This window comes from Branchiostoma lanceolatum, chromosome 7, assembly GCF_035083965.1.
Source record: "Branchiostoma lanceolatum isolate klBraLanc5 chromosome 7, klBraLanc5.hap2, whole genome shotgun sequence".
Classification (NCBI taxonomy): domain Eukaryota; kingdom Metazoa; phylum Chordata; class Leptocardii; order Amphioxiformes; family Branchiostomatidae; genus Branchiostoma; species Branchiostoma lanceolatum.
Window position 1 is genome coordinate 6,887,179 of NC_089728.1, and position 20,478 is coordinate 6,907,656.

General features: G+C 42.0%; 3 protein-coding genes across 3 annotated transcripts; 1 reads left to right on the plus strand and 2 right to left on the minus strand.

Moving 5' to 3' along the window:
• The first annotated feature begins 11 nt into the window (after positions 1–11).
• LOC136438918 (B-cell CLL/lymphoma 6 member B protein-like) lies at positions 12–3,486 on the plus strand. The gene is made up of 2 exons (XM_066433951.1): positions 12–102; positions 886–3,486. Exon 2 carries the CDS (start codon positions 1,029–1,031, stop codon positions 2,364–2,366), a length of 1,338 nt encoding a protein of 445 aa, XP_066290048.1. The 5' UTR covers positions 12–102; positions 886–1,028; the 3' UTR covers positions 2,367–3,486.
• LOC136438917 (cyclic nucleotide-binding domain-containing protein 1-like) lies at positions 3,483–13,266 on the minus strand. Its single transcript, XM_066433950.1, has 15 exons — positions 12,853–13,266; positions 12,336–12,414; positions 11,591–11,719; positions 10,743–10,783; positions 10,333–10,495; positions 9,442–9,590; positions 8,962–9,095; positions 8,421–8,482; positions 7,975–8,050; positions 7,296–7,428; positions 6,540–6,649; positions 5,863–6,013; positions 5,331–5,398; positions 5,018–5,077; positions 3,483–4,436 (listed from the first exon to the last, which is right to left on the minus strand). Exons 1-15 carry the CDS (start codon positions 12,950–12,952, stop codon positions 4,365–4,367), a joined length of 1,527 nt encoding a protein of 508 aa, XP_066290047.1. The 5' UTR covers positions 12,953–13,266; the 3' UTR covers positions 3,483–4,364.
• A 405-nt stretch (positions 13,267–13,671) lies between these two features.
• LOC136438919 (protein NipSnap homolog 3A-like) lies at positions 13,672–20,471 on the minus strand. Its single transcript, XM_066433953.1, has 6 exons — positions 20,291–20,471; positions 18,513–18,753; positions 16,760–16,921; positions 15,915–16,064; positions 14,987–15,082; positions 13,672–14,665 (listed from the first exon to the last, which is right to left on the minus strand). Exons 1-6 carry the CDS (start codon positions 20,357–20,359, stop codon positions 14,589–14,591), a joined length of 795 nt encoding a protein of 264 aa, XP_066290050.1. The 5' UTR covers positions 20,360–20,471; the 3' UTR covers positions 13,672–14,588.
• Positions 20,472–20,478: the final 7 nt, after the last annotated feature.

Consider the following 20,478-nt stretch of genomic DNA (forward strand, 5'->3'; position numbering starts at 1 on the left):
CAGCCAACATCCGGGCATTTGATCTTTAAAAACAACGCTCCTGGCGGTTTGCTGCAGTTCTGCAGTAGAATCGCCAAAGACCAGAGCTGAGCGGAGCGTCAGGTATAATTTTCAATTTTAGCCAAAATCTGGAACTTTTCTCACGCCAATTTCTCCTCAAACACAGTCTGTAAACTCAGAACACCATCTGACGTGGTTTCGGAACGAAAGGCCGGTGGCAACGAGTACAATTTTAGATGTTGACTCTTGCAACCTTACAACGTGTGCATGATCATGAACAGCTGTTGCTCCACCGTAAACTCATCATGATTATAATGGCTAGAACAGCTTGCACCATTTTTTCAAGGCTATCTTGAAAATATCATATGGAAAAAAATAGTATACACAAAATGTACATTATGTTGTTGACATGTCAAGACCTGCCAACGTCAAGGACTGAAGGAGGGAAACTTTGACGTGACAGTAAGCAGAAGTGTGCACCATACCAAGGACATGAAGGAGATTCTATATGACCTCCTTGACCATACAGAGACATAGAAGAAATCACAGAGAAAAGTAACAGTCTGGCATAGCATCTATGCCAGCTATTGATATTTGTGTATATGTACCTTATAAGTTATAAAATTATCAACTTATGAAATGCCCTCATATAATGTTAACTACTGGTTAAAGGTTTATTGAATTTAATCTCCAAGCAGATCCACACCGGGTGCGAAAATCGTAGTATGCTAGCCAGAGAAGGTCCAGTCAGCCAGAGAGGGTCCAATAGCCCGGTCTATTGGACCCTCTCTGGCTGACTGGACCTTCTCTGGCTAGCTAGCATACTACGATTTTCGCGCCCGGTGTGGATCTGCTTGGAGATTATATTGAATTTATCTTTTACAGATTCACACTGTTGCAGCCGGGCATCTTGGCCATGGCTGTACGACGCTGCGAGCACAAAACCAAGAGCATGAACTTGAACCCAGCAGAGCCTAGCACCAAGAGACCACCTCTAGCAAAATAATACGGGGCCAACAGCAACCACCATGGCTGCTAACGTAGACCACACCCAAGAGTACCCAAACCATGCCCACTCCATCCTCAGTCTGTTATACCAGCAGCGAAAAGCGGGGCACCCTCTCTGCGATGTCACTCTGGACGTGGGGGGTAAAATCTTCTCCGCCCACAAGGCCGTACTGGCCGCAAACTCCCCGTACTTTCGCTCGCACTTCGCGTCCGATGCGCGAGCGGGTGTGGTGTACTTGAACGGACTGACAGAGCGGGGAGTGGAGGTCATACTAGAGTACATGTACATTGGTCGACTCAACCTGAGCATCGAGAACGGACTGGAAGTTAACACCGCGGCGAGTTTCCTCCACATGATGGAGGTGGTGGCGGACTGTACCCACTACCTGGCCGCGGCGCTGCAAGGGAAGGGGAAGAGAGCCGTAGAACCAACATTACAGGCGAGGCAAGCGAGTCTTGCACAGACTGTGACAAGAATTTCACAGGTACAGCAGGAAAGTGCAGCAAGCAAAGCCGACTCGATGATTCTGGCATCCATGTTGGGCGGTACAAGGTCCCTACCGTCGTCATTCAGCAATCCAGCAACCTCTAGGGAGGAGGCAATGCAGTCAACGTCCATGCCTTTTCCCTTGTTGTCACAGTCGAATTCTGCAACAGGACAGGTTTGCAGCAGCTCCTCCCAGCAGCTGTCACCAGTACTGCAGGCTACACCTGTGCTGTGCCAGCGCAATCCTCACACTGTGGCAGAGTCAAGACTGGGACAGTTACCGGCTCTCTCCATAGACAATTCAAAGCAACGCTGTAGTAGTACTGAGTCACCTGCACATCAAAGACGAGTCTCTGAAAGTCAGGAACACTTCGGCTCTCTCGTGTGCAAAACTGAAGAAGAGGAGGTGATATCCCTCTCCAGTAACGAAGACTTTCCCGCGGACATGGACTACCACAGGGACTCCATGAACGAGCTAGTGCAGCAAGAGGAGAGCGGGTTTTCCAGCGGGAGGGCGTACGTTCCACCGGGAGAGACGGGAGACGAGGAACGGCCGTGGCTTTGCATGGAGTGTGGCGCCCGCTTCAAGACCAAGAGGGTCCTGCAACACCACTTCATCTTCCGTCACAGCGAAGAGCGGCCGTTCATGTGTACCTGCTGCCAGGCGAGGTTTAAGAGGAAGTGTGAACTGAAGAGACACATGTACACGCACACGGGTGACAAGCCCGTTCCCTGCAGGCTGTGTCCCGCCAGTTTTATCTGCAGAAGTCAGCTACTGGCGCATCTGAAATCTCGCCACAATTACAACAGTACCGACCAAGATGTCAACAGTCCAAACAAGAGCGAAGAAGACTCGTGTGGAACCACTTAGAATGTCATTTTTATAAGGGACATTGTTCTTTCAAATTCTAAGATTCAAACTCATTAAACTAATCATCATTCGCTAGAGAAATGCAGTATACTCGTACTCGTATAGGTTGCCTAAACACAAAACAGAATGATAAGAAGGCTCTTAAGCACAGAAGCCATGAAACAAAACATTGTGCATGCTGATCATGGGACCAAGATTCAGAAAGCATTTTTTTTTAAATGAATTTTGTATATATCCAGTTTCCCGTCATGGTCACTCTCTCCTCTACATTGTCAATGTTGAGTACCTACAAACAAATCTGAACACCACAGGACCCTATAGGAGCAGTTTTAGATACCGCTCGTATACTGTTGCACAGTCTAGTGAATCTTTTCTGTAAAAATGGACCTAATGATATTTGATCTCCATATTGTAAAAGCAAAGGATTTAAAGGCTCTTTTTATTCAGTCACCATCTGTATTTAGCAAACATATGACTAATGATAATGTATTAGACACATGATGTCCTGTATTTCAGCTTTTTCTACATATTGCTGCCTTTTTTCTACTGTACAGCTGTACTCAAGTGTATAGTGTCAGTTGTTCTCGATTGCTTTTTTGGGAAAGCAGGCAATTTTAAACATATATTCATTAATTTATACCTTTTTAATTTTATTGACATCAATTTTGACTTGTGTTTTATGTTGGTACACCTTAGACATACAAATTATTACCAACATCACTGTTGATGATTATAACCAGTCCTATTTATGAGGATTCACAAACATACACTTTGACCATCTTTTGGGCTAGCCTCCTTCGCGGCCTTCCACGAGCGCTGGCGTTATTGTAGGGGGAAGCGCTGATTTATGATTAATGGGCCACTGGTTCTCATGCTGGGGAGATCATATCTGGGCCCGCGAATCGGCGCTTCCCCAATAATAAATGCCAGCACTTGTGGAAGAGGCTATTTTGGGCAAGGTGCCATAGACTCAGCTCTCATTGATTTAATCCTGCATTCGTTCAATGGTTCTTAGTCCACAACAGTAAAGACCAATCTAACACCAGGTATCATTGCACAGTTAGAATGTAGTTACTTGTACATAACCACTCAATAAATATGGGCCATACTACAGAGTTCAGTAGTTTGTACACATCTGTGTTTATTGCAATCCAGCTTTGCAAATAGATTATTTACAGTGAGACTGTAGAACATTAGTATTAAGACAGTTTTTCTTTTTGAGGAAAAAACAGAAGACTACTGCACATGTGTCTGTTCAGAAAGTACATTGATTTTGTATGATAACAACAACTGTAGTAGAGCAGCGTTTCTTGTCAAGGCAAGGCAAGGAAATAGGCATACTTGATAAAGTACAAATGTATATATCATGCTGGCAGAGTATGACCACTAAATCATTTCCTATCATCTATACATTAAGTTTTAAAAGAATTAAAGTAAAAATGAGATCTATCTTGGTTTGCTCAAAGTCAGCACAATTTCTATGTACAAAAGCACACTTTTAAAACATCATAACTTTGTAAATATAGAACATTCTTCTTGAATGCAGCAATGGCAACAATCTATATACACTGGGCCAATACATTAGTACCGGGCCTTGACTGTACAACATAGCAATGAGTGATGACCATTTTTGCTTTACTTAGCTATTGCTTACTAGCCTGGGTACCATCCTCTGTAGTAACGGTTGGCTTAATCTTTTCGCTTGCTATGTTAACCACAGGTCCGTGTTTACTAGCCTGGGTGCCATTCAATTACTACATCTTGTACCAGGGCTCCTATATTCCTGATTTTTTTCAAGGCAGCATTTTAGGAGTCCTGGTAGTAACCGGATGGCATCCAGGCTAATTGCTTACAACTATGTTGTACATTTTATAATCTCTCTCCTTGCATACTCAGTATGCATCTGTAGTATTTTCATACAATAAACCAGTCATACTTATATACAGCAGTATTTTCAAACTTGTATACAACAGTTAAGAGATAATGCAGCATAAGTCACTATGTCTTTTTCCACTTCCCGTAGCCTGGACGGATTCCAAGAGCATTAATGGACTCAATCACAATTCCATGCTGTAAAAGAGGGAAAAAACAGTTATTAATGCGTTATATGAACAAGATACTCACAAGCAATGCATGTCCAAGCCAGTTGTATTTGCATTGAAACAAAAACAGCAAACATGCTAACACAATCAACAGAAGTATGCCACTACATAAGACAAAAATCATTAGTATATCACTCGGTAGTGTTTAGATAAGGGCTGTCTCCAGGACCTCTCCCTCTGTCCTGGGACAGAAATTCGCTTGTTGGGACATGAAAAAAAAGCCATCCCATTCGTTAAAAAAATTTATTTCATAACATGAAATTGGTGTATTTTCATAAGCTTAAAATGGGACATAAAAAAATTAAAGCTGGAGACAGCCCTGGTTTAGACATACTAATTGCAAACAAGGGGCATATTGCCTTTCCTAACAGCAGTCCTCACGTGCAGACCTATTCTGGCATTTAACGTTTCTTCTTCAGTTTAAAATTCATCTATCAGCCACAATATTCCACAAATGCAACAGCATGCTTATGGGATTTTATAATGCTGCTGATAGAGCTTTATGGTACAGGGAATTGACTCAGGTTTTCACAACAGTCCTGGTCTCACCTTATACTCATTCCATTCTCTCTTCATTTCTTGAGACATGTATTCATCATGGATGTCATCCTTTAAGAAAAAGAAGAACATCAACATCAAAAAGACTTCATTCATGTGACAAGACTACCATCTACATGTACCATTACTACGTAGACAATATACACAACATGCACAACATACTGATTAGTCAAATTTTAGGTATACTTACCCCCTATATGAATCAATAAAAAAATTCAAGAAATACTATGATAATGATAGTAAGCTGATGTTGTTTTTTGCCCTTGTTCCTTGAACAGAAAGTTCAGATGAGAAAATGAAGTACCTGAGAAAGATGGGCGAAGTTTGGCGCAGAAGACTGCAGCAGCAGCTGACGTGTGGTGTCATCAAGTTCTGGACATTCAACAAGAAAACAGTGGAGTGAGCAAAATACATGTACAGGAAACTGTAGACATTCATAATCTTTGTAGACAAAAATTCTGCAGCCTCAGTCAACCAAAAAGTGAATCACAACAACTGTCAATAAGACATTGCACTAAGAAACTTAAAGGACAACAAGTTACCCATCTTCATTACAGGTAATGAAAGACAGTGTTCACTTGAAGGTTCATTTGTGTTGGAACAAGTCATTCTACATCAGGCCTTTACAACCATCCCTCCACAGAGATGGGGGTGCGCCATAGACTTTCTGCAACTTACGATCCACTGCTCACCCGAGTCACTTGTTCTATCTGCATAATTTTATGTCACAAATAGTAGATTGCTCATTCCTTGACAAAGACTTGAGTTGCTCTGTCAGAAATTATGGTCCAATTTTGTTGTGTTGGCAATTACAGTTTAACTTTGACCGGTGTTACCTGATAATTTTTCCTCCGTGATGACTCCCATGGTAACAGGGGTTGCCGTGACGACAGAACAGGTGAAGGGCATGTTCTCCAGGATGCTGACCTCCCCGAACGACTCAAACTCCTTCAGCCTGCCGACTACAACCTGCTTTCTTTTCTTCACCTGTGAGGTCAACATGCAACACATCATAAGCTTCTGTTGAATGCTGTATTATAACATTACTGTCATTGTAAAAGGCAATTAGTTCTGTTTTTCCCATAGCCTTTTTGAGGCTGTAGGGGCAATGGGTTGTTGACCACTGTGTCTATATATAGGGCATGGGAGGTAAAGCCCAAGCCTCTCCTTTCACCGCCTTTACATGTACCTCCCCAACAGAAATCAGGTGCCCATTTTTATAACTGGTTGGAGTGAGGAAAGTGGTGTTAAGTGCCTTTCTCCAGGACACAACATCGGTGGCATGTCAAGGGATTACAACCCAGGACCTGTCGGTTATGGACCGAACACCTCAACAGTTACGCCAATAAGACACAGACATCAAACTCAATACAAAAGTTAGTAACTTACTCAAATGCTCTTCTCTGTAAAAATAAACCCTGCTACCGAAACAGCATGGAAACCTGCTGCCCTATGTACCATTAGGCGCTACAAGTGTCTGAACGAAATGTAGTGCTATTATCGTAAGACTCACCCTTTGGCCATTTGGTAGTTTGTGGAGAGCCTCAACCTCCCGCAGCACATGACACTCTCCTGACTTTATGAAGGCTATGAAGGGGGCCTTACTACCTTCTGTCACCACCACTGGAACACAAAACAACACACTCTTATACTACTGAACTGTACTCTAATACATTGATGAAGGTTATTAGACATCCAGGTAATAAGATATGCCAAAATACAGTTACTCAAGCAACTAGATAAAATTTTGAGCAGTCAGACGTTTCAGACAGCATCCGCTGTCTTTTGTCAGTTAGTCGCTCATGAAAGACAGCAGATGCTGTCTGAAACGTCCGACTGTTTCAAAATTTTATCTAGTTGCTTGAGCAACTGTCTTTTGGTGTACTATTAATGATAAAGCATTGAATCTATAGATGTACATGTGTAGCACAGTTATTGAACAGTTAACAATTACAACTGTGCTGAATTTTTACTTTAATTCATACTGTACAATATTTAACAAATCACAGTTTGGGTCCATGGGGACAGAATTGTGCAATTTCATACTGTACATCTATATAGCTTTTTGTCTAGGTAGACATTAGGCTTGTTTTATTCAGATCCCCATTAGTGGTCAATTATAAGGCAGGTCAGAGACGGAACATGTTAAGCATTTTTGCAGTGGTTCTAAGTTTGCGTAGAAGAGGTCACCCACAAACCACCGTAAATTTCAACATTTACAGTTACTCTGTAGTGTGTATAATGTTACATTGTTCACTGTTCGACCTACCCCAGTTTGGGTCGAACTGCTCCCAGCTGATAATCCTGGCGAGTTGTCCGACGGCGAGGCGCGGCCATAGCTGATAGACAGGGCAGGCCTGGACTAGCTGGGTTTTCTCCGACTTATCTCTGTGTTCAAGTTGCTGGAAAAAACGGTCAAGTCAGTCTTCAATCACATAGATTAACATTGCTTTGAAATATGGAATGTCCGGTTAAAAGATTTACATTGAAGAAAACACACAATACAAATGTACAACGCACATGATGTACAGGAGTAGAATATGAAAGTCCAATCTTTAAACGTTTGGTTTGTCTTAATAGTGTTTTTCTGTTATGCTTGTCATCTACTAACCCTTCCCAATAACTCGACTCTCTACGACGATGAAGGTTAGACATCCGGGTAATAAGATACGCAAGGTAACAGTTACTCAAGCAACTGGAGTAACTGTTACCTTGCTGAACTCTACTCTCAGTCAGTCAGTCTAAAACAGGCCAGAACAAATCACTGTGCACAAAAACTACAGTTAAAAAAAAATAGATGTCTATTGTTCAAGGAATGTTCAAAGTTCCTGATGAACCCACAGTTTAAAAAGTTCCAATCATCAATAAAAGTTCATTGAATTTCTAAGAACACAACATGGCGGCAGAAGTGGGATTCGAACCCACGCACCAAAGTATTGATTTCTTACCTCCACCACCTTCTTGTAGTCATTGCCGTAGATGATGAGAAACTCACAGGGGTCTTGGGTCAACACTGTCAAAATTCTACAAGGAAACACAGAAGGCCATTTGTACACTGTTACTCTTTCTCAACTGATTAGACTTTTTTAAAGACTTGTGCAAGCAAGATTTGAAGATGGTAATCATGCATGTCCACATTCTACGTCATTTCATTGAAGATTGAAGAGTCTTGAACTAATTTGCATGGATGCCTTAGAAACTGGATGAATATGATAGAATCATGGTCAGATTGAATTCTTGATCCTCGTAACTAATTAAACTCACTAACCAGCACATCGGTCTTTCTCTGAAACTATAGGGAGCTGAAATAACAAGCTCTTATTAAAGCCCAGAGTTTTTATAGATCATATGCTGGCCATAAAACAACCCTGGAATATACAGAGCGAAATCTTACCTGCTGTTGGACTCTCTTCCTTCTACTCTCTCCAGAGTTCCAAAACAGTCTCCAACTCCAAGCTGTACAAAACAAATAGACATTTTTATATAACTTCAAAATTTTTTTTACATATCAATAATACAGTGGCATTTACAGTGATTCAGACATGGCAGTGTGATAAAATGAGATGTTTCAACACCCCTATTTTCCAACAACCTATGTTTTGACTTCGACACCCCTATGTTCCAACAATCCTATGTTCCAAAACCCCTATGTTTCAATACACAGATGTTCCGAAACCCCAATGTTTCGACACCCCTATATGTTCATTACCCCTATTTTATGACACTCCCTAACCCTAACCCTAACCCTAACCCTAACCCTAACCCTAACCCTAACCCTAACCCTAACCCTAACCCTAACCCTAACCCTAACCCTAACCCTAACCCCAACATAGGGGTGTTGGAAAGTAGAGGTGTTGGAACATAGGGTTGTCCCTACGAAAAGTCTTTCAACATGTGCATGCACACGAGCATTCATTTCATAAAAAAATATTTACCTCAGGTGTAATGTCGTCCATGATGGGAGTAGGACAGTCAAACTCTGCCACCTGACTCAGCAGCTTGATGTAGGGCAGAGTCTGTGGTCTGACGGTGCCCTTCAGGATCAGGTGCAACCCCTGGTTACCAAACACTGGAGGAGAGAAGACAGGAAACATTTCTTTAAAATTGTTTTACTAGAAAAAAAAGAAGCAACAGTTCACTGTGACATCATGTAAAAGAACACTTATCGAAAAGAGGAGGGGTCCTTGCTATGAGTCTAGTCTAAGGGGGCTGTCACAACTGTGTGCATATCAAGTCCGTATGAGTTCCTCATTCATTTTTCATGCTGGACATAGTGCTTACAAGTATTTTTGAATTGATATGAAATATTCTATGACTTCTTAGTAACTCTAGTATCTGTGGATGCATTTTGAATTTGCCGAATAACAAAAAAATTCATACGCAACAAACAAACAAACAAACTCCACGTGACTGACCAGGCACGCCTGTCTCCCTCCACACGTCCAGTTTGGCCACCGTGGCCATCTCCTTCAGCACTTCATCACTGACCTGGTCAGCCATCATGGAGAACAGCTGCAGACCCTTGTACACCGTGTGATGTTCACGGGCAGAGCGCTCGAAAGGCCTGGGAATTAGAGATTAGGTTTATTTACTAAGTAAACACTTTCTCTTCATTTCATAAACAAATGTACTTGGAGAAGAGCTGCAGACCCTTATACATCGCATAGTGTTCTGGGGCAGAGCACTCAAAGGGCCTGGAAGTAGAGATTAGGTTTATTTACTAAGTAAACACCTTCTCTTCATTTCATAAACAAATGTACTTGGAGAAGAGCTGCAGACCCTTATACATCGCATAGTGTTCTGGGGCAGAGCACTCAAAGGGCCTGGAAGTAGAGATTAGGTTCATTTACTAAGTAAACACGTCTTGTGATACGTCGATAAAGGTTAGACTAAGGTAATAAGACAAACCAAATAGTGGATAAAATTTGGAAATTTGGTTTCCAAATGATATCCATTTGCTTGAGTAACTACTATTTGGCTTTAACGCATCCTGTATTTCATCTACTTGGAAACGAGCTACAGACCCTTGTATACCATGAGGTGTTCTACTGGGCAGATCACTCAAAGAGCCTGAGAGTGCAGATTAAAACTGTTGCTTTACCGCGGTAATTATGAGTGGACAGTCAGTAATTACATTGTTAGCAATGACTCCAACACTCTGTCTTTCTTTCAGACTTAGACTTTAACATGCTAAGGGATTCTATCACGATGCAGGAATGGTACGTTATGCTGGGTGGCTTTTTTGGAACTGAACCCATGACTACAGACAAAACGTTATGAGTATCTGAACCAATTTCTTTGCTCACATTTTCCTGAGTATCTTGCGCAGCGTCCTGATGCAGGCCTGTCTCTGCTGTTGAGGGTTTTCGCTGCGCTGCTCCCGGTGTAGTTTGGACAGGTGAACCCGTATGTCATGACTCGTCTCCTGCAGAGGCGCCAACTGCCCAACCTTCTGTGACGACAGCGACCCTTTTTTTAAAAGCAAACATTACATCCGTGAATGGTTTCATCAGGTTGGTAAGTCACTGAATAAAAAGACTCTTTGTACATAACCATGTGTTTTATTCAAACCAATGTTTTGGTGACCGTCAGTCACTTTCATTCGGAGTCCATATGTAACGTTTGTCTGTCTATTTGTGCCTTTATTTATTCATTGACAATATACACTGCACAATATTTTATACGAAAGACAGTTAGCAAAAACATTGGAACTTACCAACTGACATCAACGACGTGTGCTTGGACTTTTCTGGCCCTCTGTAAAATGGTACAAAGGAAAGAATGGTACTCAGTCAATGGAAGCGCACTACAAGGACAGAATGATTCACTCAACTGTACATCAAAACATCATTTCTCAGTCTTTTTGCTGACAAGAACTTTACAGCCACGTCTGACGGTTTCCAAGCCTTAAACTGATAAAATGTTGATGATTAACAGGAAAGCAAGTAAACTGTTTCAACTCCATGTAGCAGTTACAATTGCTCTTAGAAACTAATGCAAAAAAATACGCAGTCTAGTACATTCTTTGGTAAAATATTTGTTGCCTGTAAAAAGCATTTGTTACCACGACAACGGTGGAGATTAATGTGAAAATTCTGAAGTGGTGGAGCCAGTTCCGAACAATGTTTGTATTATGCTACTATTGTTATGTTGTTGTTGCAACAAAAACTAGCCACTTGAACTTTGCACCTGGCAAAAAGAACCGGCCTGCATGCCTTTCTCCGTATTAGGCATATTCAGTTCAATTCTATGTAACTTAATCTTACCACTCTAATGTTCAATCAAAGCATTGTTAAGTATAATCGGTGGTAGGTTGGTTTTATACATAACGTTATGAGTTAGGGATAACTTTTACTGTGCAGAAATGTGTATAATGACTTAGGATTTTGCTTTATCTGTAATCACTAACCCTATCCCCCATGCAGCCCACTAGAATATATCTCTAAGAAAAAAATACTTTCTATTGGAATTACTGGTGAACTTTTATCAATTCAACACCAGCACTCACACATGAAAAAAATGCATTCTATCAACTTTATGGTAAAATGCTAAAGTAGTACTGACTTGCTATAGCCACTCCTAGCTGATGCTGTCTTGCTGGGAAGGGCGGACAGCGGTGTTGGTTTCAGGAACATGCGGTGATAGTTTTCCATGAAGGTTCTGTGGGCATCCATGCTCGACTCTGGACTGTATCTGTGACAATAACACAATAGTTTGCATGTTAAAACAAATGAAATATAAATTGATATTGTTAGCTGTCATAATTCCACTGGGTAGCTTGAGACTGGCCACATTAAAGAAACCCACATTACCGAAGTATCTTGATATCAAGAACAGATGTATTCACACCTGGATTTCTGAAGTGTGCGTACCTCTGGGATTACTGCTGCTGCTTTAGCAGATCTCTTCAAATTCAATGCTTTTAAAATTACACAATCTTACTTTGACTGCACGGTGGAATTATGAGAGTTAGAAATGATATTTTTTTAAGTAATGTTATAGATTGAAAACTGTGGAGTAAGGTATTGTCATATCAATGATTATGTAACAAAAAAAGCTAACTTACACTATTGCAAACCTTCTCCCTGCTGCCTAATTGTATCCAATTGGAAATTGGGTGCCAAATGGCTACTTCAGTGTGTTATGAACTTATGTAGGTTCACCAAGGAGGTTATATAGACTATATATATAGTCTATATAACCTCCTTGGGTTCACTGTGTAAAGCATTATCAAAACTGTTACATGTAACATGGCAGACATATCAACTACATTGTAACCTGTAACTTGATAAGGTGTTGGTCAACTCACTTGCTACTGAGACCAGGGATACTGGTCAGCCAGGACAGCTGGTCATAGTCGATTAGCTCCTTGGTGGTCTCCCTTGGCACTGTGGTCAAGGAGGGAGAAATAAAGATAAACACACATGTCTACAGTTACTTTTAGTAGTAATAGTACTAATGCTGTACAGCTGGGTGTTTGGTATTAGCTAAATTATAGTATAGTAGAGCATATGGACATCCTACTTGACCGTAAAACTCTACTCTACTCTGCTCTACTCATAACGTTGTAGAAATTGTAGCCGTGGCGACTAACGAAGGGAGTTTTTGCTTGATATTACATATACTAAGTGAGTTATCAACTTAAATCAAGCAAAAACTCCCTTCGTTAGTCGCCACGGCTATAGAAATTGCAGTCAACATAATGTTGTTGCGAAATGCAGTTATGCAACCAGTATAGCAACGCTTAATTCGGCGATGCAAATCATATACAATGTTAAATTGGTGGTAAATGTATACAATTTTGACGTTAAAGTCATACACAATACCTCTCTGTTGTGGTGTACGTTTCAGTCTCGTGTCCCAGCTAGGTCTATTCGACCAATCCCCGCTGGCGTTCTTTCCTCCACTTGACTTCAGAAGGGCCATTTCTATGACTTCTATGCACGAAAAGCGATTGTATTGTGATCGATGGGTTATTATAAAGCTACATATCCGGTGGCTTGTTGTAAAGCCCTGTCAGCGCCTAGCTACCGCCGCTGTTGTAACTCTACACGACTGTTCTGCCCTCTGCGTCCTGCGTTCCCAGGTAATTACGTGACGTCACGGGGCGAGGCTATTTGTACCGCGGGGGTGTGTGTGTGAGCACGTCGGCAGAACGTAATGTGTATACGGTAATTAGCCTGCTATCTAAACCTATTATAACTGCCGAATCTGATTTGTTCTCATTGGTTCACGTTGCATCGGAGTAACAGCCGTTGCATGAGACATGTCTATGGACAAAACTAAATAAACCTATTTCCGAAAATAATTTCATTAGGTTGGTAGAAAATAGGATATGGGAGATTCTTTATACACAACCAGGTATTGATCTCACCTGCTAACGTTTCGATGTCTATCAGACACCTTCTTCAGAGCTTCTGACTGGACTGGAGTACTGCTTCTCACCGCAAAAGTGCAAAAGCGCCACCTACATCGGCTATTTATGGCGGACGTTGTAATTCTTTAATGAGTTTATGTTGTTATGGGGGTCAATGCGCCCCTCAAACTGCTGGACAGGTCACAGAAGGAGCACTTCCTTATTGCACTTGCCAGGGGCATGGAATTGGTGCCTTTAAATTTGAAATAGACATTGGGGGTTTGGAAACTCTTGTTAGCTGCAAGAACAACTGCAAAATTAAATGATTTAATTCTATCAATATACACAACCCATTGAATGTAGCACGATATCATTGCTGACTACAAAATAAAGAACATACATCATTTTGTGTTTTAGATTTCGTTTCTATATGCATATTCATAGGACAATGATATACAGCGACAGATGTGAAGCTAAGATAAGCAATTTCACTCTCTGACATTCGTGATGATTCGTCTAAGTCGCCATTGCATACAGCGGACTTGGAATGAATGATTTATAAGTAGATTATACTTTTCAAAAAAGGCCATGTTGATTCGACTACTGATATATCACTTCAAATCTAACACGGGTGCTACTGAGTATGGAATGAATGGTATCAAAAGACAGTGTTATGCAGTATTGATAACAGTGGGTAGATTGGGCTGAACCCCACCTTGGGAACTCAAAACGCCATCCGACTATCATATATCTAAAGCTCACAAAGCCAACCGATTTTTATATTCAAAGCTTAGAAAGACATCATTCTTAAATATGAATCTCCATAGAATAAACTAAAAGTCGTCAGCATGATATTGCCGACAGGTCCCATCTGTAGGAAGCTTTTAATCTCCAAGCAGATCATACGGCAAAATCGAAACTGTCGGCCAAGACTCAGCCCAGGGGCCATGGAAGATCTGGCTCCACGGTAGAACGGGGAGCAGCAAGAAGTGTAGATCTCCCCAACATTTAAAACTGGACTAACGTTGAACGTTAGTCCAGTTTTAAATGTTGGGGAGATCACGGTTACGTGATGAAAATCGCGAATTAGCGCCCCCCCCCCCCCAAAAAAATGCCGGCCTGCAAAGGAGGCTACGTAGTAGATGGACTTCCTGGTCGTCAGTTTCGATCCCCCCTGTCCCCGAAAGTCTTCTTGGTAGCGTGGGTTCATTGCATCGGTGAAAAACTGCAAGGCAAAAGAGCCTTAATCTCCATCCCCTGCACGAAAGGAACCAGTTCCGTGCCTGCAAAAAAGAAAACAATTAACATTCTATACACAATTGAAATATTTCTTCAATATGCAAGTCCCAATTAGTCAAATTGCTATTGCTGACAGTGTACAGAACGCTGCTTCTTGAGGTTTGAGGTTTATTTTTTCAACTTCACCAAATGCATCTTCGGAATGAAAAAGAACGCTGTTGTACTGCTTGTGCAGCTGTGTGGCACAGGGGCCATAGAAACAGAAAGTCAGCGCCGATCTAAGTACCTTATGATGTGGGAAGGATTTTAAAAGAGCCATTTTAAAGAACACATTCTGCATGTAGCTAAAGCTGAGCTTCAGGTACCTGCTGCAATAAGCTCAGGATGTTCAAAGACTTTCTTCCTTGCCTCCTGTCTGGCATCAAGGGCCTGGAATCCATCGTTGAACCACAGCTGGTAAACTGTAAGGGTAAGATTGGGAGTAGCTTGAGAGTTCATATGTGTTGGTAGAAATCATTCGGAAACAAATTTTAACTGTAATTTCCAACACAAAAATTGGAGTTACCCAAATTTTCGACTGTTCAACACAAGTCTTTGTCAAGGAATGAGTAATCCACCGCTGAGATGACGTCATGTTATGCAGATAGGACAGGTGACTCAGTGAGCAGTGGATAAGTTGCAGAAAGTCTGTGGCGCCCCCCCCCCCCCGTCTCTATTGTGGGGTGGTTGTAAGCCATTTACATCAGGGCCTTACAACCATACTTCAATAGAGACGGGGGGCGCCACAGACTTTCTGCAACTTAATGGAGTACTTGGAATTTAAGTCAACTATAGCTGTATGCACTTATGACTAAAATGTTGTCTGCAACATCAAGATACACGTATATAGTCTTTACGCCGTCTCTTTCCGTATACGTCTGTTCCCTTGAGCGTAAGGTATATCTACAACGACTAAGGTCAGAGTGTGAAAGCATTCCACCATCGCCTCGCTCACTCGGTGGTATATTCGTTTATATACGTCACTGCCCAGGAGTTATTTCACCGTAGACAATCTTCTTCTTACTAAAATAGCCCTTTGTCACTAAATTTGTATTGTTTATAGGCTTAGGCAGCAGGGAGACGTTAACCTTTGAGTATACATATTGATTTGATTTGATTTTGATTTTGATTTGCGACGATACAGTACACGTGGGACACGCTGGCAGCTATTTCGTATACAGTGAGCCACACATAACACATCACACAACACGTAGCAAAACATATATTGCATAGACGTTTTTATGTTAGGGTTACCTCTGTTATACTGTCCAAACTCGCTCTGATAGACCCCGAGCAGCTCACACGGAACCAACTTGGCCTTCTCAGCCGCGAGTATAGCTCGTCTGAGCGGGTCCTGCCATTGCTGGTCAGCTGCCATCAGGTACGAACGGAGCTCGTAAACACCTTACAACGGAACATCGACAGAATGTTGGAACGGACACAACTCATTCATTCATTCATTCATTCATGCATAGAAATATTACTATATACTACTAGTATATTGAACCGCACTGGTGGTCACGTAATGCTATAGGTAGTTTGACCGGGTTCACTGTCTTAAAGCTTAGCCTCTATAACATTCTCTCTGGGGCCCGGGGGGGGGGGGTATGATACACTTTTGATGACTTCTTCTTGTACTGGCTCGTTTGTGCAGCCAGCCCGTAACCATTTGGCCCCTAGAGCCTGCACGAAAAAGGTGCCTCAAAGCGAAAAAAAAAAAATTGCTATGGAGGCTACTTAAAGCTCCTGACACGCAGTCGACGAGCTTCGGTCGTATCTGTTGATCACCAGAAGCTAGGTCATCTGATTTTGAAATCGTATTTTTCACCTGAAAATATACCATATCATCTCTTACCGGGCTCGGTTACTTGTGAACATCGGCCGATCCCCCAAAAATCGCGAGATTATCGAAAAGCACGAGACGTATTACTGCCGAAAGTATCATCCAAGTCGACTTGTCGGCCGATCGATTTTCGGTCTGAGTGACAGCACTGACAGGAGCGTGAAAAGGCGCACACAGATACACACAGATAGACGGGCCGAAATAGCTTACTATAATGGTGACAGAACGTGTTACAAATACGAACTGTAAACCAGACCTCCAGCCTTGGACGGCACCTTCTGTTCGGACCATGGCATCAGGTGCATGGCGGCGTTTTCCTGTTTCACCAGCATCGGCAGAATCTTCGAGAAGTACTTGCTGGCCCATTCCGGGTCTTTGGCCAGGGCCTGCCGCACGGCCGCGCGGTGGGAAAAGCTGTCTAAAAACGGGGAATGAGAAGACAAAGTAGTATTATAGTACTGAACAACGAGTCCCTGGTAGTAAAAAGGTAAAACGTGTGAAAAAATTATCTTATACAGGGGTGCATACAAATTTTACGAAATCTCTACGACTTTTACAGCATTCATATGTATTTCACGGAATCCATACGATCCACTACAAAAAAAACCCAACAAATTTCACGGAATTCATACGATCCACTACAAAAAAAAACAACACAAATTTTACGGAATTCATACGATCCACTACAACAAAAAAAACATAAATTTTACGGAATTCATACCATCCTCTACAAAAAAACATACGAATTTTACGCGCGCGAATTCATACGAGTCTTACTAATAGTGAGGATTGTATACATCCCGTAAAACTCGGATGGATTCCGTAAGGTTCGTGTGTTTCTTAGACCCCGTTCACACTCATTTTTTTCAATCGCGATTGAAGTATAATCGCGATTGAATCGATCCGATCGCGATTGATTTTTTCAGTGTGAACGCTCCCAATCGCGATTGGAACGATCCAAAACGATCCAATCGCGATTGGATTGTAACTACCTCCGGAGGTAGTTTGATTGGATTAATCGCGATCGGATCCAATCCAATCCTATCAAATTTTGAGTGTGAACACAACTACGATTCATTCCATCGCGATCGGCGGGGATTTCGGCTGGTTCCGGGGGTGGGAGGTCATACATGCGGGTACGTGGGGTCATAGTTCGCATCGCGCGGGAAAACAAACCCAATCCGCACGTCAGATTGCTCTTTTACAACAACAACAACAACAACAACAACTTTTCATCGTCAACAATGCCCAAGAAGAAGAATAAAACTCCGTCAGCAACTTCAGCTGGTGGCAGATGGCGCGATGAGGAGACCAGGGTCCTCATCGCAATCTGGGGGAGAGAGGAGGTGCAGGCCAAACTGGGGAAATGTCACCGAAAGAGGGACATTTACCGCACCAAGTGACAATGTCTAGCGGAAAAATAGACACAAAACAAGGACAACAAGGACAACAACAACATTTACCAGATGATCGCCGATAGCATGCTTCAATTGTGCTTCAATCGCGATCGGATCACGGCGTACTTTAATCCACTTGGCGAAAAGCAGTGTGAACGCAAAAGTTTCTTTGCGTTCAATCGCGATCGGATCGAACAATCGCGATTATACTTCAATCGCGATTGAAAAAAATGAGTGTGAACGGGGTCTTAGTAGTGGATTGTATGGATTCTGTAAAAATCGTATGTATTCCGCAAAATTCGTATGAATACTTAGGCACCCCTGAACCTTAAACTCCAAAGAAATATGATCGTTACCTTTCATGGTTCGCAGTAGAAAAGGAACATCGAATTGAAATAAAACACGTTAATAATTGAACCGGGGCGGCGTCAGGTATCAACTTTCGGGCACCTTTGACCCAGTTCTGACGTCACACATCCCGAAGATCAGTGCGCGTCAGGAAAGTGTTTGATAAAATTTGAAAATTTTTGAGATGCGTCTTCGGCAAAACAAAGTTTGACCACAAAAGTCAAAGACTTATGACGATAACATCGCAATTCTCATAAAACTTACCGTATTCCCAAATATGGACAACCTCGTTGATGCCGCCCAGCTCTGTCCTCCAATAGCCAATCAGCTTGGAGTGCTCCATACGCATGTGCATGTTGTCGTCAGAGAGCTTCAGGAACTCTCCGAAACAGTCAGGCCGGATGGAGTAGGTGCGCAGTTCGTACAGCTTCTGTCCCCCATCATGCACTACTGGTGTCGTCGAGAGTTTTCGATTGGCTACAAACGATGCAGCCAGCTGGCTTTTCTGGAAACGTGGATAATCGGTAAAATAGGTTTGTATGCACAGCACCCAACTCCGTTCATAGACACCGGGCCGCACAATTGTGCAAGCAAGATAAAATACTGTAGAAAAACGCCAGCATTTTTGTTTCTGAATGTCGGTAGTTAAACGCGGGAAAGGACGATGCGCCACTTTTCCAGGCGCGTCCAGGCCCGGTTGCGAACCCGGCTGTACGGAATTTGAACCAGATGTGGCGAGTAGAAAAGTGCGGAAACCAAGTGCTACACGCGAATTCGCGTTTATAACACGACAAATTTTACACAATTTTTTGTTCCCATGAATTGTTATACATATATTATATGTATAAGTATAAGTATAAGTATAAGTATAGGTATAAGTATATGTATATGTATATGTAAAGTTATATGTATATGTATATGTATGCTTAGGTGGAAAAAAACTTTGGTACATGGACGGGACGGAAACACACAAAAAAGTGATGATTTTGCCTTCAAACATCTGCTTGGAGATAAAGGGATGGGGCCTTTTATAGGGGTGTCTCATCTGTAACATAAATCCAATGCGTTTGAAACGTTCGCATATAAAGCATATGTGACAGCACTTAACCAAACATCTGCTTGAAGATTAAGGGGCGGTACCGTTAGCCTCCATCTCGGGTCTCCCTTTGGGAGTACGGATCGTTAAGTTCGGCAGAAAGGGCTAAAGGGAATACTAGTAATTGGCCAGTAGAGCAAGCCCACGGGAAGGTTAATAATTCGCCCGCGGAGCAAATGAAACCCTATGGTGGCCAAACTTCCCTGGCAAATATTCTCCCTATAGCCTGGAGTCCAGCCTTTTTAGCTTTAGTCCGCGTGGGTAGTCTGGTAGAGACTAAGGGGGCGGGGCCTTTGTTTGTAGAGGGTAGGTTGCTATGCCTACTTATTTCTTATTAATTCCAATCCATTTAATTCCAATTCCAATAGATAATATGAGCACCTAAGCAGGCTTGGGTCTCTCCTTAAAAGGGTTTAGCCAACACCTGGATAAATATTCCGTGGATATTTGACAATGCAAATCACTAGGTCTGCTGTAGTAACGAGCGTCAGTCCAGGGTCCAAAGTTCAATTTGGCGGCAAATCGTCGGAAAATAGGTCAAACATATTCCCGAGCAACGAATCGTGCCAGAAGATAACTCTGTACGACACAACTTGAAATATTCAGCGAGAGAAAAGATTAATTGTCAGATATCAAAATATGGAAACCACATCTGGAATATATAAAAATTGAATGAAACCAAAGGGAAGAAACGTATGTTGCTTCTTTTCAACTCTTGCAGCTAACGTTATAACGTTATATCCAATGTTGACATTTTTGGGGTAAATGTAAGGTAAATGTAAACTTTAACCTGTACCTCATGAGAAAAGTGCCAAGAGGCAGGGATTTGGTGGAATAGATAGCGTTAAAGGAGTAAATTCTCCATCTTGATAAAATCAAGATATTGCGAGTTGACCTATTTCTCATTATACAATTTATAGAGGATTATCTTAAAGGAAAGACACACCTTGAGGGCTGAAGTCTTTGTCTGTTGCACAAGTAAAGAAGTAGTCAGCCGAAGAAGGGAACGTTTCATTTTCTCCAGTTGTACAGAAACTTGAACTTTTAGACAAAAATCTGGAGTTGACCACTTCAGCTCAGTTCAGTCGTGACTCGCAAGTGTTTACTTGATCACTTCCGCAATCGTGATAGAGT

Coding starts and splice junctions, on each gene's coding strand:
- LOC136438918 (XM_066433951.1), top strand. CDS start 1,029: ATGGCTGCTAACGTAGACCACACCCAAGAGTACCCAAACCATGCCCAC.
- LOC136438917 (XM_066433950.1), bottom strand. CDS start 12,952: ATGGCCCTTCTGAAGTCAAGTGGAGGAAAGAACGCCAGCGGGGATTGG. Junction 10,784..11,590: donor GCTAGGAGTGGCTATAGCAA/GTCAGTACTACT, acceptor ACCATTTTACAG/AGGGCCAGAAAAGTCCAAGC. Junction 4,437..5,017: donor GAGAATGGAATGAGTATAAG/GTGAGACCAGGA, acceptor CCTCTTTTACAG/CATGGAATTGTGATTGAGTC.
- LOC136438919 (XM_066433953.1), bottom strand. CDS start 20,359: ATGAAACGTTCCCTTCTTCGGCTGACTACTTCTTTACTTGTGCAACAG. Junction 16,065..16,759: donor GGTGCCGTCCAAGGCTGGAG/GTCTGGTTTACA, acceptor TTCCGTTGTAAG/GTGTTTACGAGCTCCGTTCG. Junction 14,666..14,986: donor TCCTGAGCTTATTGCAGCAG/GTACCTGAAGCT, acceptor TCTTTTTTGCAG/GCACGGAACTGGTTCCTTTC.